The sequence below is a fragment of the Panulirus ornatus genome, chromosome 32, assembly GCF_036320965.1.
Source record: "Panulirus ornatus isolate Po-2019 chromosome 32, ASM3632096v1, whole genome shotgun sequence".
In the NCBI taxonomy this organism is placed as follows: Eukaryota; Metazoa; Arthropoda; class Malacostraca; order Decapoda; family Palinuridae; genus Panulirus; species Panulirus ornatus.
The window spans coordinates 6,794,115-6,811,670 of record NC_092255.1 but is presented as its reverse complement, the minus strand read 5'-3'; the positions used below and the strand labels follow the sequence as shown (position 1 = coordinate 6,811,670).

Genomic DNA, 17,556 nt, shown 5'->3' with positions numbered 1-17,556 from the left:
TAAAGCCCAGAGAGTATGAGCTAAGGTTTAGGGTAGGGGTTTTCAAACATTTTGAAGCCACAGAACCTTTATATATGAATTAGCACAAAAATAGTATCTCCATCAGGCTTCTGCATAATCTCAGGGTTCCATGAAATACAGTATGAAAACATCTGGTTTTAGATATGATTTTGAGAGAAGATAAAGGGAATGATGAATACCAAAGTGGGATATCAGCAAGTATGCATGTTTTTGTCTATTGAGGTTGAAATGAATGATAGGGTAAGAGTATTACATGTAATAAAGCATGCACACCATGGTTTTGAGGTTATGAGAAGCAGTTTGTTTTGGATGCCTAGAAATTGATATGAGTTCAAGGGAGTGAAGGTTATGATACTTTAGTTTTTGTTGAAAGGCTGGCTTTCTGGAGTTGTGATGCATTTGAAATGTATTTTTGTGGGAAAAATGAGGTGAAGAATGGATAGAGCAAGAAAAATTGAATATAGCATAGAAAAGTAATATCAGAGTTTGTATTGGTGTGGGTAGTGGATTAGGCACTTGACTATGTTTTCATGGTCATTTTGAATTATTAACACTTTCTCTTCTTTACAGAGTCCTAGTATGGTCTCTCTCTCCTATTGCTGAAGCTCGAGTAAAATTAAGTGACTCTGATGCGTGGCTCATGCTTTCCAATGTAAAAGGGCCACTCTATGTTGTCAAGTGGAATGCCAGCAGATATGCATCTGGATTACACATGCTTGAAGTAATTACAATTATATGTAAATACTGTCATTATATAATTGCTTATGCTGGATCATTTTAACATATGAGATCTCTAACAACATTGATTTTATTCACATCATTGATATTTACTTTTGCAGTAGTCTTCTTGGCCTTAGTCACCCAGAAAAGCATTACAGTGGGAAGGGCAATGGGATTACTATTTACCACAATGATGGTTGATTTCTATGGCCTTAATGGTACTGCAGTACTGCTCTTTTGGCTGCCACATTCTCAGACTTAACATTATCTCATAATGAATATTTTCCAATAATTAGACTTATCCTTCCCTGTACTGTACATTTCTTTTTCTTCTCATGCTCTCTGATTTTTGTTTTCACAGTTGTGTAAGCTTTTTCTTCACGATATTCTTAATTCTTTGGTGTCAACGTTTGCAGATGACTTCAGAATTATGATAGTAATTTAGTTCTTTGAGAAGATGGAAAACCTGCTAATTGTTATCGACCAAGTCTTCCAGTGGGGAGATGTTTTACCTCTTCCACAGTGGGAGGAACAAAGAAGTCAATTCCCATAGCAAGTACAAAACAGAAATAGGACTTGTCAAAATGCAAAAGGAATGCATAAAAACTGTAGGTTTGAGAACGGTGGATTACCTCATCTTTGCAGAATTATTATGACAAGGGAAGGAAGACCACTGATGAGACCAGAGTTCAAAGCATTTTCTTTCTCCTAGCCGGAGTTGGGTATGCTTACATAACCAGTTGAAAAAAAAATTGTTGCTTGAAAATTATTATAGATCTCCTCATAGCCTGCAGTGACTTGAATAGGCCAAAAGTTCTAATGCTTTACTCACTGTACTGCAACTGTGAATAGTGCTTCATAAGATATACAGAAATGATGGAAGGATTGGTCCCTAACCTGTGTACAAATGATAGTATGGGAAGAATATGTAAGTAGAACTGTTGCAGAGCAGAAATGCTGTCAGAATCAACAAAAGAAACAGCATAAATGTTGAGATTCACATTTAACCTACTGATGGCAAATATTGAGAATACCATGGAAAGACCCATGGATTTCCTCAAAAAGGATCTGTTCCGTTTCAGTGTGTACCATACCATCCTGGATGCACAACCTGTAGGAAAATAAGACAAGCATCATAAAAATGGCTAGTGGGCCACTCTTTCATGAAGAAGCTTGGTCACAGACTGAGTTGTGGATGTAGATGACAGCCCTTTGAAGTCAGCAAAATATATACAAAAGTTAAGGGAAGATAGTGTATTTAATTGTTGTTAAAAACTGAAGACAAGGTGATCAGGAAGAATTAGAACTTTTGTAAATAGATGAAGTATGGGAATGGTGTGCTGTTTTGCTGTTTATACAGAATGTATTATACTTGGACATGGTTAGAGAAAGATAGGTATAATGTGCTGTATTTACAACCTCATTAATGATTTGATATTTTTTTTTTTTTTTTTTATTATACTTTGTCGCTGTCTCCCACGTTTGCGAGGTAGCGCAAGGAAACAGACGAAAGAAATGGCCCAACCCCCCCCCATACACATGTATATACATACGTCCACACACACAAATATACATACCTACACAGCTTTCCATGGTTTACCCCAGACGCTTCACATGCCTTGATTCAATCCACTGACAGCACGTCAACCCCGGTATACCACATCGATCCAATTTACTCTATTCCTTGCTCTCCTTTCACCCTCCTGCATGCTCAGGCCCCGATCACACAAAATTTTTTTTCACTCCATCTTTCCACCTCCAATTTGGTCTCCCTCTTCTCCTTGTTCCCTCCACCTCCGACACATATATCCTCTTGGTCAATCTTTCCTCACTCATCCTCTCCATGTGCCCAAACCACTTCAAAACACCCTCTTCTGCTCTCTCAACCACGCTCTTTTTATTTCCACACATCTCTCTTACCCTTACGTTACTCACTCGATCAAACCACCTCACACCACACATTGTCCTCAAACATCTCATTTCCAGCACATCCATCCTCCTGCGCACAACTCTATCCATAGCCCACGCCTCGCAACCATACAACATTGTTGGAACCACTATTCCTTCAAACATACCCATTTTTGCTTTCCGAGATAATGTTCTCGACTTCCACACATTCTTCAAGGCCCCCAGGATTTTCGCCCCCTCCCCCACTCTATGATCCACTTCCGCTTCCATGGTTCCATCCGCTGCCAGATCCACTCCCAGATATCTAAAACACTTCACTTCCTCCAGTTTTTCTCCATTCAAACTCACCTCCCAATTGACTTGACCCTCAACCCTACTGTACCTAATAACCTTGCTCTTATTCACATTTACTCTTAAGTTTCTTCTTCCACACACTTTTCCAAACTCAGTCACCAGCTTCTGCAGTTTCTCACATGAATCAGCCACCAGCGCTGTATCATCAGCGAACAACAACTGACTCACTTCCCAAGCTCTCTCATCCCCAACAGACTTCATACTTGCCCCTCTTTCCAAAACTCTTGCATTTACCTCCCTAACAACCCCATCCATAAACAAATTAAACAACCATGGAGACATCACACACCCCTGCCGCAAACCTACATTCACTGAGAACCAATCACTTTCCTCTCTTCCTACACGTACACATGCCTTACATCCTCGATAAAAACTTTTCACTGCTTCTAACAACTTTCCTCCCACACCATATATTCTTAATACCTTCCACAGAGCATCTCTATCAACTCTATCATATGCCTTCTCCAGATCCATAAATGCTACATACAAATCCATTTGCTTTTCTAAGTATTTCTCACATACATTCTTCAAAGCAAACACCTGATCCACACATCCTCTACCACTTCTGAAACCACACTGCTCTTCCCCAATCTGATGCTCTGTACATGCCTTCACCCTCTCAATCAATACCCTCCCATATAATTTACCAGGAATACTCAACAAACTTATACCTCTGTAATTTGAGCACTCACTCTTATCCCCTTTGCCTTTGTACAATGGCACTATGCACGCATTCCGCCAATCCTCAGGCACCTCACCATGAGTCATACATACATTAAATAACCTTACCAACCAGTCAACAATACAGTCACCCCCTTTTTTAATAAATTCCACTGCAATACCATCCAAACCTGCTGCCTTGCCGGCTTTCATCTTCCGCAAAGCTTTCACTACCTCTTCTCTGTTTACCAAATCATTTTCCCTAACCCTCTCACTTTGCACACCACCTCGACCAAAACACCCTATATCTGCCACTCTATCATCAAACACATTCAACAAACCTTCAAAATACTCACTCCATCTCCTTCTCACATCACCACTACTTGTTATCACCTCCCCACTTGCGCCCTTCACCGAAGTTCCCATTTGCTCCCTTGTCTTACGCACTTTATTTACCTCCTTCCAGAACATCTTTTTATTCTCCCTAAAATTTAATGATACTCTCTCACCCCAACTCTCATTTGCCCTTTTTTTTCACCTCTTGCACCTTTCTCTTGACCTCCTGTCTCTTTCTTTTATACATCTCCCACTCAATTGCATTTTTTCCCTGCAAAAATCGTCCAAATGCCTCTCTCTTCTCTTTCACTAATACTCTTACTTCTTCATCCCACCACTCACTACCCTTTCTAATCAACCCACCTCCCACTCTTCTCATGCCACAAGCATCTTTTGCGCAATCCATCACTGATTCCCTAAATACATCCCATTCCTCCCCCACTCCCCTTACTTCCATTGTTCTCACCTTTTTCCATTCTGTACTCAGTCTCTCCTGGTACTTCCTCACACAGGTCTCCTTCTCAAGCTCACTTACTCTCACCACCCTCTTCACCCCAACATTCACTCTTCTTTTCTGAAAACCCATACAAATCTTCACCTTAGCCTCCACAAGATAATGATCAGACATCCCTCCAGTTGCACCTCTCAGCACATTAACATCCAAAAGTCTCTCTTTCGCACGCCTGTCAATTAACACGTAATCCAATAACGCTCTCTGGCCATCTCTCCTACTTACATAAGTATACTTATGTATATCTCGCTTTTTAAACCAGGTATTCCCAATCATCAGTCCTTTTTCAGCACATAAATCTACAAGCTCTTCACCATTTCCATTTACAACACTGAACACCCCATGTATACCAATTATTCCCTCAACTGCCACATTACTGATATTAAGCTTGTATTTACCCTGCTGAATGAGCCTCTTCTGTGCTATGTGAAATTTTTGTTGCTACCTTTATTTACGTGGGATTAACAGACTTTCCAGAAATTACCACTTATCAATGGATATCATTTTGAACAAAAACATTGGTATTATGCACACATATGTGTATAATTACTCATTTGTATGATATGATGAGGCTATTTATCAATCATGCGGCCCCATCTCTTAAACCTCCTTTACCATCAAGTAGCTGTTTAAACATTTAGATACTGCTGGTATTCTTTTACAACCATCCACCACCATTGCCTTAAAACAAAGTCATTACATCTGTCAAAACTTATTTAAATATAGTTGATAAATGAAATACTGTCACAGGTCATGAGCTAAGATATTCAGTGCCCACCAATAAAGTAGGCATAATGGGGCTGTGGCATAACCATCAAGGATGAGCATGAAATAAAACCAGAAAAACTGTGTATTCATCGCCAGCTAGAACTTTATTGGTTTGTTTCCTTTTATGCACTCATAGAAATAAGTAAGAACTGAGCCAGCAGGGTTCTTAAGCCATCTAGGGTTCATCTGTGCCCAAATTTCATAAATAGCTGCCTACAGCCTAGGTAGCAATGAAATATCCCTGCAGTGTAATTTCATCTTCATAAGCACCCACAAATTTTCTAATGGATTCAAATCCGGTGAGTTCCCAGGCCAGTCACTGAAAAAATCCCATTAGTTACACAGTAGCTTGAGGTAACTGTGTCTGTTCATAATTTCAATCTTTGGCAACACTACAAGGTCCCGGCACCATAATAACTGAAGCAGCACCATACCATAAGGCAAGCAGGGAACTTTACAGTACTTGCACTGTGCTTAGTGTCAAATGGACCACAGCCTGGTTGACTGCACACACCCACTACAGCTACCTGTCACTGGAAAGCTTGACTCATTCTTCCACAAGACACTTCTGAACTTAGCTTTATTCCACGCTAAACATTTCTTACAAAGATCAATTCTTTTCTTCTGGTGCTTACAGGTTACGAATGCTTTGGGATGCAGCCTGCAGCTCCTGTACTTGAGGTCCCCATGTAAGTGACAGTGCACTGTCCTTACCGACACATCACTGAGTAGTGTAGGGTTTTTTCTTTTGCACTCAAGTGTGTATCTACATCCACTTGATGTTTTAAATCATTCAGAGTACACAGAGAGACTTTTCTGGCCTTCTCAGGGCATTTCACATGGGTTGGTCTAGCAGTGCCACTGCTGTTATTAAATTTCTTCACCTAGTATTGTACTGATCTCAGGCTCACATCAGTAGTATTAGAAATTTTCTTAAATGCTTTATTTACCCTGTAAAGTACAACTTTTGATGCTACCTTGTCAACAATAGCAGGTGGTAGAGGTACAAAAAGGGAAAAAACAATGAAAATGCAGGGCATAAGTGTGGAGCACAAGGCATTCCCATCTGCTGTGATAGCTACACTGTTACTGAGATGGGCTCGTGTGTTATGCTGGCATGTCACATAGTTGCCACTGCTTGCTATAGGGCTCCAACTTATATGGCAGACACCAACACAATTCTAGTAGGGGTAAAGTGATTTGCATCAGTATGAATGTCACAGGCCTGCTCATGCATACTTCATTGGCAGGTACTTTAGGATAAGGTCTCACATTACAGTATTGTGAAGTGGGTGCAATAAAGTCCCAGCTGGGGCCAGTTTAGTTAATGTAGTTTGTCAACCAGGATGAATACAGAATTCAAACAATATATGGTGCTGGCAAGGGTAGTACATAAAACATGAAGAAATACATGGAAAAAAGTTGCATACCTTTACAGTGAAAAGACTAGTAAATACACTTGCACCCTCTAAAAGGATAGAAAAAGAAGAAAAACACACGGAAGGAACCCTGTGTCAAAAGAAGTTATTTATTCCTACAAAAAGATAACACACATTTAGCTATCCTATCCCTGGTCAAAGATAATTTTACCCAACTAGGTAGGATAATAAGAGGGTGTGCCACCAGTGGACAATTAACAGTCAAATGAGATAAACTCATTGCATCAGTTCACAGTACACTAAGGCACTGCTATAGTAGATATGGTACACGGTTAATAATGGGCTACAGGTTGATTTCAAATAGACGATAATTTAACACTGATTATGAGTATGTTAGTGATAGTTCAGTGATAGGAACACTTAATAATCATTATTAAAGTGATAGTTCAACACTGGGAACACTTGATAAAGGGAAGTAGTTTCGACATCTAAACAGGATACCCAGTTTCTTAGCAGCAGACTTAGCTATTCCTGTAATGTGGGGTTTCCAAGAAAGAGAGGATGTTACAGTAATACCAAGCATGTTCATTGAGTCAAGTGGTGGAAATGAGGAACTGTCAAAGGAGTGGCGAGAGTTGTGAGTAGTTTTTGATAGGAAAATGGGTAGAAATTGGGTCTTGGAGGCATTAAACTTAACAAGATTTTGTCTACCCCACTGAGGTATCCTGTCCAAGTCTGAGTTTATTAAGGAAGCTGTGTCAAGATGAGATGCTGATTGAGTGAGAGAAGAGGGAGTAGAATTGAAGGATGTGGATGAATACAATGTTGAGTCATGAGTGTGAGTGCATTGAATTATTTGTGGAGGAGAGGAAATCATTTAAAAAAGGAGAAAAAGTGTATGGGACAGGAGAGAATCATAAGGGACACCGCTGTTAATGGAAAAAAGGGGGGAGTTTGATCCATCAACAACCACAGAGATAGATGGGCTGGAGAGGAAGCTTGATATGAAAGAGCAAAGTGAGGGAGGGAAGCCAAAGGAGGGGAGCTTAGCAATGAGACCCTGATGCCACATCTTGTCAAAAACCTTAGATGTGTCAAGGGCAACTACATGTGACTCCCCAAAGTCTTTCAGGGATGATGACCTGATATTAATAAGATAGGAAAGAATATCACTAGTAGATCTCGCTTTACAGAAGCCACACTGGTAGTCAGAGAGAAGACTGTGATTTTCGAGATGTTTAAGGATATGGGAGTTGAGGATGGATTGAAAGACTTTGGAAATGGTAGATGTCAAAGCAGTAGGATGATAGTTAGAGGGGTCAGAATGGTCACCCTTCTGTGGGATGGGATGTATCAATGCACGTTTCCAAGGAAAAGTTTTGGTTTTTAAGCAGAAACGGAACAGATGAGCAAGCACAGGTGCAAGTTCAGAGGAACACTCTTTCAGTACACAGGGATGGATGCAATCAGAACCATATGCCTTGCTTGTGCCCAGAGAAAGAATTGCTTTTTGGACAGTCCAAAAAAGAGATTATGGGAAGAGGCATAGGATTAGTAAGAGGAGCCTCAGAGGGTGAGGCAATGTTAGAGCCATCCAAGGTGGAGTTAGAGGAGGACCAGGTACCAAGTTGCTTTGTCGGTGGGAGAGAGCAATAGTACTGTCAGAATGGAAAAGTGAAGGAAAGGTAAAGTGACAGAAGTTGTTAGAGATGCCCTTAGGTAGAGATCAGAAAGACCTATTAGTGGATGATGAGGAGAGGTTATCGTGCTTCCTTTGAATAAAGAAATGCTTCATCTTATGGATAATGTCCTTGCAGCGATTACAGGCAATGACAGAAGCTGAATGGGAGCCAGAAGAAGGAGAGTTTTTCCAAGCCCAATTTGCCTGATCCCTCATTTGAGTGGCCTCAGAACAGGAACAGTTGAACCATGGATTGGATAAAGAAATCATCTTGGAGGAAGAGGGGATAATTGCTTCCATTTCCACAAGAATAACCTCTGTAATGCATTGGCAGAGATAGAAGCATCACCACATAAGAGACAGTAATTTACCAAAGGAAAGTCAGAAAAGAAGTTACATAAATTGTTCCAGTCAGCTTTGTTCAGGTGCCAGTATTTATGCTTAGAAGGGGCTACTGGAGAGGAAGATGCCATTAAGATAGTTTGAAATTGGAAGACTTGATACTCAGTACATAGAATATCAGTGCAGGGTAATATCACTAGGAATAAGAATGATAAATGCTTTTGCAATATCATTTGAGGGTAATGTCACTGGTCATTAACAAGGATGGATATAAATAGTACTGTACTGTATTTTGATTTATATCGATTACTGTCCTCTACCTGCTTTTCTTTAGCTCAGAAAAGTAAGAGTTTTATAAGCAATACATTGTATTGTAAGCATCCATAAAGAGTTTAATAAAAAATACATTGTACTGTAAACATCCATAATATCAAGATGCTTAACTTTTAGATTACACAAGAGTGCAAACACTGTTGTTTGTTCATCCAACAAAGTAATCTGCCTGTACATCCACATTTCCTGCAGGCAGAAAACTAACACTTCTCCTCAATCTGCTGAGTTATTTGTATGTTTTTTATACAGTTTGAACTAAGTATTAAATATTTGCTTCATTAAAACATTATATGGCCAGGGAGGTAATTTACCAGTGCTACCCACCTTGGTATTTGGAGAGTTAGTGATGGCTGTGTAGTGAGCCAGCACTTCAGTGGTTGCCAAGTTGCACTCCTCTGACCCAGGAAGCTGTCTTTTCTTTCTGCCTCACTCACACATGGACTACTGGCATTCTGTCCCCGAACATACAATCTCTCCTTGTCACACATAACACTTGGCAACACTCAATCACACTCTAGACTTTCTTATGGTGAGCCCTATTTGTAAGCCCAGTCTTTTGGGAAAATGGTAGGAGCAGTTGATGGAAGTAGTAGTTAGGAACATTTAGATAGGAGCATTAGATAGAAACATTAGGTAAAAGTAGTTGGTAGGAACATTAGTTAGGAGCATTAGGTAGAAGTAGTCAGTAGAAGCATTAGGTAGGAGCCTCTTGAAACAGTGTACTAGACTTGCCCTTTGCCAGTGGCCTGTTAAGGATGAGGCTCAAAAGGCTAAGAAGTGGAGTTCACTAGTTATGGAGATTATTGCCATGGCCACCCCTTTGAGGGAGTTCCAGAAGGGAACAGGCATCAGAGACTTAAATAGATACATAGATAAAACTTTATTTTAATCCTGTGACAGTAAGCAAGAAAGTGCTCACTGACATGAAAGAAACAGAAAAAATATGTCTTGACATAAAACTGTATTTGTTAGTGTGAGGTGATAGTGCACAAAGTTGGCTTGATATCAGTAAACCTTTACTTTGCCCTATGATAATAATCTTTGATGTATTTGAATAACAGAGAAGAGTATGTATTTGAGAAAACGTTTTCAGAATTATTCCTCAGCAATATATCCCCTTAACATTGCATATGGTAATGATGGCTCTCTTAAAAGTAACTTCACTCAAAGAAGTGCTTTGAAGGAACACATTCACTACATTATATGTAGAATGAAATCATGCCTGGAAAAAATTATAATTGTATATTTTTATAGACATAAAGCATCCATGCTACCAGCTCAGGCCCTTCCCCTTCCACTCATTACCATCTCATACCAGTGTAGAGGATGTTACGCTACTTTTCCCTTCATATATGATATACAGATCCTCTGAGTCAGTCTTTATTGCCTTCATTCTTTTCATATGCCATTTCAACACAACCAGGTTTGCTCTCTCATTCTCACTGCACTTACTAGTGCACCCCTTTCTGATACTCCTTCCCAACAAAGTCAACCTGCTTTGCACCATATCTTCCTCAGGTAAGCCTCAGGTCATCTCCAATACATCCACCCTCTTCCTTTCATTTGCATTCAAGGCCTGACACTCAAATCCACATGTAACTGTCGGCACTGCTATACCTTCAAACATATGTCTTTGCAGATTATACTATTGCAATATTTTACCTCAATATCCATTTATTGTGAATATTTTTCTGTTACTGTAAGATAACCAAATGTCATTCACCTCTATATCTGTTTATGTTGACTTATCTAACAGGTGTATGCACGAGATGTTGATGGTCGAGAGTCGACAGCAACACAACCATTTTCTTTGGATGAATCGCAACCTTCTTTTCGTTTCTGGCCAAGAGCACTCCTCATGTCCAACATCTCCATGTTTGTGAGTATTTGTAATCTTTATTTTCCAAAAAAGGCTTATTGTACATTAATTAACCTTTTTGCACTGACTGTAAATGAATAGAAGGTATAGGAAGGAAAGATTACAGTCATCTCAAATATTTTAAGCTTTTATGTATTTTTATCACCTGTGGATAGAGTTTATTGAACATTCAAGAGAGCACTTGCTTAGTGGGGGGTTGAAATGCCATTTTACTTCCTAGAATGAGGTGCAGCCATAAGGATTTAACCTCTTCAATCATCATAAAACCCAAGAGGATGGCAGATAATGCTCACAAGACTCAATGATCACAAAGGACTAACTGGCCATGCCTATAGCATCATGGCATGGAGGTTATTTAACACCAAGCCACTACACAACCCCATTCATTTCCTATTTCCTTTTGACATATGGCATACCTGCTGACCATTGCATGAATCATCATCAGCTTGCGGTTTCTTAACTTTTTTCTGACAAGATGTCAGATTGTTATATTTCTTTCATTCGTGGGTTGTTCCTAACATGAACTGAATGTACTTTGTTGTATTTTGAGAACCATTGTGTTTGGAGGCAACAGTAGCATCACCTGCCACTGTATGTTGGTGACCTTGAATTTTGTTTAAAGGGTTAGCCTAATTACAGGATATTTTGAGGGTGATTTTTTAATGGGGAATCAGAGTGCTTTGGATACCTGGGAGTAGAGTTAGCAACAGATGGAAACTTAGGGACTGAAATGAGTCTTGGGCTGGAATAGGGGACTTGGGTTATAGTTACATTAAGGAGTGCTTAGAAGGGGACATCATTGATTGTTTGGGCAAAGATGGATAATGTCTGAAGGTATAGTAGTTCCAACAGTGTTGTGTGGGTGCGAGTCTTGGGCCATAAGTACAAGGGAGGGGAAGAGGGTGGACATGCTTGTCATATTTCATTGGTGGTATTGTTTTATCCAGCAATTCTTTCTATACCTTATATTTCAGTACTCCCTACAGCGCAGTTCAATTTATTGGCATATGCACTTTCTTTTTCATCTTTCTTCTACTTTTTATTTATCCTGCACTCTTCATCCTCTGAGTTATGATTTTTCATTATATCTTCCTTGATGTGCTTAGTAAGGTGAATTCTCTGTATAATCAAACAGCTTACCAAAATGAAGTGGGCACTTTGGATAAAAGCACCAAATTTCGTAGGACTCTTTCCATACTCCTACTAGTAAACATTTTGTCATAAGCCATTAAATTTGATCCATTGGAAGCTATCAGGTGCTACTTTCAAGTTTTTAGAATGTTTAGAAAGGGAAAAATGACCGTTTTATATTTGTGATATAGTCTGATCATTATCTTGTGGAGGCGAAGGTGAAGACTTGTAGAGGTTTTCAGAAAAGAAGAGAGTGATGAGAGTAAGTGCTTGGAAAGGAGACTTGTGTGGGGAAATACCAGAAGAGATTGAGTGCAGAATGGAAAAAGGTGAGAGCAAAAGATGTAAGGGGAGTGGGGGACGAGTGGGATGTATTCAGGGAAGCAGTGATGGCTTGCACAAAAGATGCTTGTGGCATGAGAAAGGTGAGAGGTAGGCAGATTAGAAAGAACATTGAGTGGTGGGATGAAGAAGTAAGATTGTTAGTGAAAGAGAAGAGAGAGAGAGAGAGGCGTTTGGACCATTTTTGCAGGGAAGTAGTGTAAATGACTGGGAGATGTATAAAAGGAAGAGGCAGGAGGTCAAGAGAAAGGTGTAAGAGGCAAGAAGAGGGCAAATAAGAGTAGGGGTGAGACAGTATCATTAAATTTTAGGGAGAATAAAGATGTTTTGGAAGAAGGTAGATAAAGTGCGTAAGACAAGAGAACAAATTGGAACATCAGTGAAGGGGGCTAATGGGGAGGTAATAACAAGTAGTGGTAAAGTGAGAGGAGATGGAGTGAGTATTTTGAAGGTTTGTTGAATGTGTTTGATGATAAAGTGGCAGATATAGGGTGTTTTGGTCAAGGTGGTGTGCAAAGTGAGAGGGTTAGGGAGAATGGTTTGGTGAACAGAGAAGAGGGAGTGAAAGCTTTGTGCAAGATGAAAGCTGGCAAGGCTGTGGGATTGGATGGTGTTGCAGAGGAATTTATGCAAAAGGGGGTGACTGTGTTGTTGACTGGTTAGTAAGGATATTCAATGTATGTATAGTTCATGGTGAAGTGCCTGAGGATTGGCACAATGCATGCATAGTGCCAATGTATAAAGGCAAAGGAGATAAAGGTGAGTGTTCAGATTACAGAGGTATAAGTTTGTTGAGTATTCCTGGGTTATTATATGGGAGGACATTGAGTGGGTAAAGGCATGTACAAAGCATCAGATTGGGGAAGAGCAGTGTGGTTTCAGAAGTGGTAGAGGATGTGTGGATCAGTTGTTTTTGCTTTGAAGAATGTATGTGAGAAATGCTTAGAAAAACAGATGGATTTGTATGTAGCATTTACGGATCTGGAGAAGGCATATTATAGAGTTGATAGAGATGCTTTATTGAAGGTATTAAGAGTATATGGTGTGGGAGGTAAGTTGCTAGAAGCAGTGAAAAGTTTTTATCGAGGATGTAAGGCATATGTACGAGTAGGAAGAGAGGAAAGTGATTGGTTCCCAGTGAGTGTTGGTTTGTAGCAGGGGTCCATGATGTCTTCATGGTAGTTTATGGATGGGGTTATTAGTGAGGTGAATGCAAGAGTTTTGGAGAGAGGGGCAAGTATGCAGTCTGTTATGGATGAGAGGGCATGGAAAGTTGGTCAGATGTTGTTCGCTGATGATACAGCGCTGGTGGCTGATTTGGGTGAGAAACTGCAGAAGTTGGTGACTGAGTTTGATAAAGTGTGTGAAAGAAGAAAGTTGAGAGAAAGTTTGAGTAAGAGCAAGGTTATTAGGTTCAGTAGGGTTGAGGGACAAGTTAATTGGGAGGTAAGTTTGAATGGAGAAAACTGGAGGAAGTGAAGTGTTTTAGATATCTGGGAGTAGATTTAGTAGCAGATGGAACCATGGAAGCAGAAGTGAGTCTCAGGATAGGTGAGGAGGCGAAGGTTCTGGGAGTGTTGAAGAATGTGTCGAAGGTGAGAACGTTATCTTGGAGAGCAAAAATGGTTATGTTTGAAGGAATAGTGGTTCCTACAATGTTATATGGTTGCAAGGCATGGGCTATAGATAGGGTTGTGCGGAGGATGGTGGATGTGTTGGAAATGAAATGTTTGAGGACAATATGTGGTATGAGGTGGTTTGATCGAATAAGTAATGAAAGGGTTAGAGAGATGTGTGGTAGTAAAAAGAGTGTGGCAGAGAGAGCAGATGAGGGTGTATTGAAATGGTTTGGTCAAATGGAGAGAATGAGTGAGGAAAGATTGACAAAGAGGATGTATGTGTCAGAGTTGGAGAGAATGAGGAGAAGAGAGAGACCAAATTGGAGGTGGAAGGATGGAGTAAAAAAGATTTTGAGTAATCGGGGCCTGAAAATGCAGGAGGGTGAAAGACGTGCAAGGAATAGAGTGAATTAGAATGATGTGGTATACCGGGGACAATGTGCTGTCAATGGATTGAACCAGGGCATGCAAAGCGTCTGGGGTGAACCATGGAAAGTTCTGTGGGGCCTGGATGTGGAAAGGGAGCTGTGGTTTTGGTGCATTATACATGACAGCTAGAGACTGAGTGTGAACGAATGTGGCCTTTGTTGTCTTTTCCTAGCGCTACCTCGTGCACATGCAGGGGGAGTGGGTTGTTATTTCATGTGTGGCGGGGTGGCGACGGGTATGAATAAGGGCAGACAGTATGAGTTATGTACATGTGTATATATGTATATGTCTGTGTGTGTATATATATGTATACGTTGAGATGTATAGGTATGTATATGTGCGTGTGTGGACATGTATGTATATACATGTGTATGTGGGTGGGTTGGGCCATTTTTTTGTCTGTTTCCTAGTGCTACCTCGCTAACGTGGGAGACAGCAATAAAGTGTAATAAATATAAGATAAACATTCTTCAAAGCAAACACCTGATCCACACATCATCTACCACTTCTGAAACCACACTGCTCTTCCCCAGTCTGATGCTCTGTACATGCCTTCACCCTCTCAGTCAATACCCTCCCATATAATTTCCCAGGAATACTCAACAAACTTATACTTCTGTAATTTTAGCACTCACTCTTATCCCCTTTGCCTTTGTGCAATGGCACTATGCAAACATTCCACCAATTCTCAGGCACCTCACCATGAGTCATACATACATTAAATAACTTTACCAAGCAGCCAACAATACAGTCACCCCCTTTTTTGATAAATTCCACTGCAATACCATCCAAACCCACTGCCTTGCCGGCTTTCATCTTCCGCAAAGCTTTTACTACCTCTTGTCTGTTTACCAAATCATTCTCCCTAACCCTCTCACTTTGCACACCACCTCGACCAAAACACCCTATATCTGTCACTCTATCATCAAACATATTCAACAAACCTTCAAAATACTCACTCCATCTCCTTCTCACATCACCACTACTCGTTATCACCTCCCCATTAGCCCCCTTCAGTGATGTTCCCATCTGTTCCCTTTTCTTATGCTTTTTATTTACCTCCTTCCAAAACATCTTTCTGTTCTCCCTATAATTTAATGAGACTCTCTCACCCCAACTCTCATTTACCCTCTTTTTCACCTCTTGCACCTTTCTCTTGACCTCATGCCTCTTTCTTTCATACATCTCCCATTCATTTGCATTATTTCCATGCAAAAATCATCCAAATGCCTCTCTCTACTCTTTCACTAACAATCTTACTTCTTCATCCCACCACTCACTACCCTTTCTAATCTGCCCACCTCCCATGCTTCTCATGCCACAAGCATCTTTTGCGCAGGCCATCAATACTTCCCTAAATACATCCCATTCCTCCCCCACTCTCCTTACGTCCTTTGTTCTCACCTTTTTCCATTCTGTACTCAGTCTCTCTTGGTACTTCCTCACACAAGTCTCCTTCCCAAGCTCACTTACTCTCTCCACTCTCTTCACCCCCAACATTCTCTCTTCTTTTCTGAAAACCTCTACATATCTTCACCTTCGCCTCCACAAGATAATGATCAGACATCCCTCCAGTTGCACCTCTCAGCACATTAACATCCAAAAGTCTCTCTTTCATGCGCATATCAATTAACACATAATCCAGTATGCTCTCTGGCCATCTCTCCTACTTATATTTGTATACTTATGTATATATCTCTTTTTAAACCAGGTATTCCCAATCACCGGCCCTTTTTCAGCACATAAATCTATAAGCTCTTCACCATTTCCATTTACAACACTGAACACCCCATGTACACCACTTATTCCCTCAACTGCCACATTACTCACCTTTGCAGTCAAATCACCCATCACTATAACCAGATCTTGTGCATCAAAACTACTAACACACTCACTCAGCTGCTCCCAAAACACTTGCCTCTCATGATCTTTTTTCTCATACCTAGATGCCTATGCACCAATAAGCACCCATCTCTCTCCATCCGCTTTCAGATTTACCCATATCAATCTAGAGTTTACTTTCCTACACTCTATCACATACTCCCCACCTGACAGCACGTCAACCCCGGTATACCACATCGCTCCAATTCACTCTATTCCTTGCCCTCCTTTCACCCTCCTGCATGTTCAGGCCCCGATCACACAAAATCTTTTTCACTCCATCTTTCCACCTCCAATTTGGTCTCCCTCTTCTCCTCGTTCCCTCCACCTCCAACACATATATCCTCTTGGTCAATCTTTCCTCACTCATTCTCTCCATGTGCCCAAACCACTTCAAAACACCCTCTTCTGCTCTCTCAACCACGCTCTTTTTATTTCCACACATCTCTCTTACCCTTACGTTACTCACTCGATCAAACCACCTCACACCACACATTGTCCTCAAACATCTCATTTCCAGCACATCCATCCTCCTGCGCACAACTCTATCCATAGCCCACGCCTCGCAACCATACAACATTGTTGGAACCACTATTCCTTCAAACATACCCATTTTTGCTTTCCGAGATTATGTTCTCGACTTCCAAACATTCTTCAAGGCCCCCAGAATTTTCGCCCCCTCCCCCACCCTATGATCCACTTCCGCTTCCATGGTTCCATCCGCTGCCAGATCCACTCCCAGATATCTAAAACACTTCACTTCCTCCAGTTTTTCTCCATTCAAACTCACCTCCCAATTGACTTGACCCTCAACCCTACTGTACCTAATAACCTTGCTCTTATTCACATTTACTCTTAACTTTCTTCTTCCACACACTTTACCAAACTCAGTCACCAGCTTCTGCAGTTTCTCACATGAATCAGCCACCAGCGCTGTATCATCAGCGAACAACAACTGACTCACTTCCCAAGCTCTCTCATCCCCAACAGACTTCATACTTGCCCCTCTTTCCAAAACTCTTGCATTTATCTCCCTAACAACCCCATCCATAAACAAATTAAACAACCATGGAGACATCACACACCCCTGCCGCAAACCTACATTCACTGAGAACCAATCACTTTCCTCTTTTCCTACACGTACACATGCCTTACATCCTCGATAAAAACTTTTGACTGTCCTGTTCTTATTTATAGATATTAAAATATGAAGGTGGTGTATAGGGAGTATATGTTTGAGGTGAATGAAATGTTCACCTTTG

At 40.7% G+C, this 17,556-nt stretch overlaps 1 protein-coding gene across 1 annotated transcript in view; it reads left to right on the top strand.

Annotated features, from left to right (window-relative positions):
* The window catches only part of LOC139759025 (transmembrane protein 62-like), a 163,448-nt gene that overhangs the window by 75,332 nt on the left and 70,560 nt on the right, over positions 1-17,556 (top strand). Inside the window, exons 8-9 of the mRNA XM_071680919.1 lie at positions 592-742; positions 10,770-10,892. Of these exons, the coding sequence (XP_071537020.1) occupies positions 592-742; positions 10,770-10,892 (274 nt within the window). The remainder of the gene's footprint in view (positions 1-591; positions 743-10,769; positions 10,893-17,556) is intronic.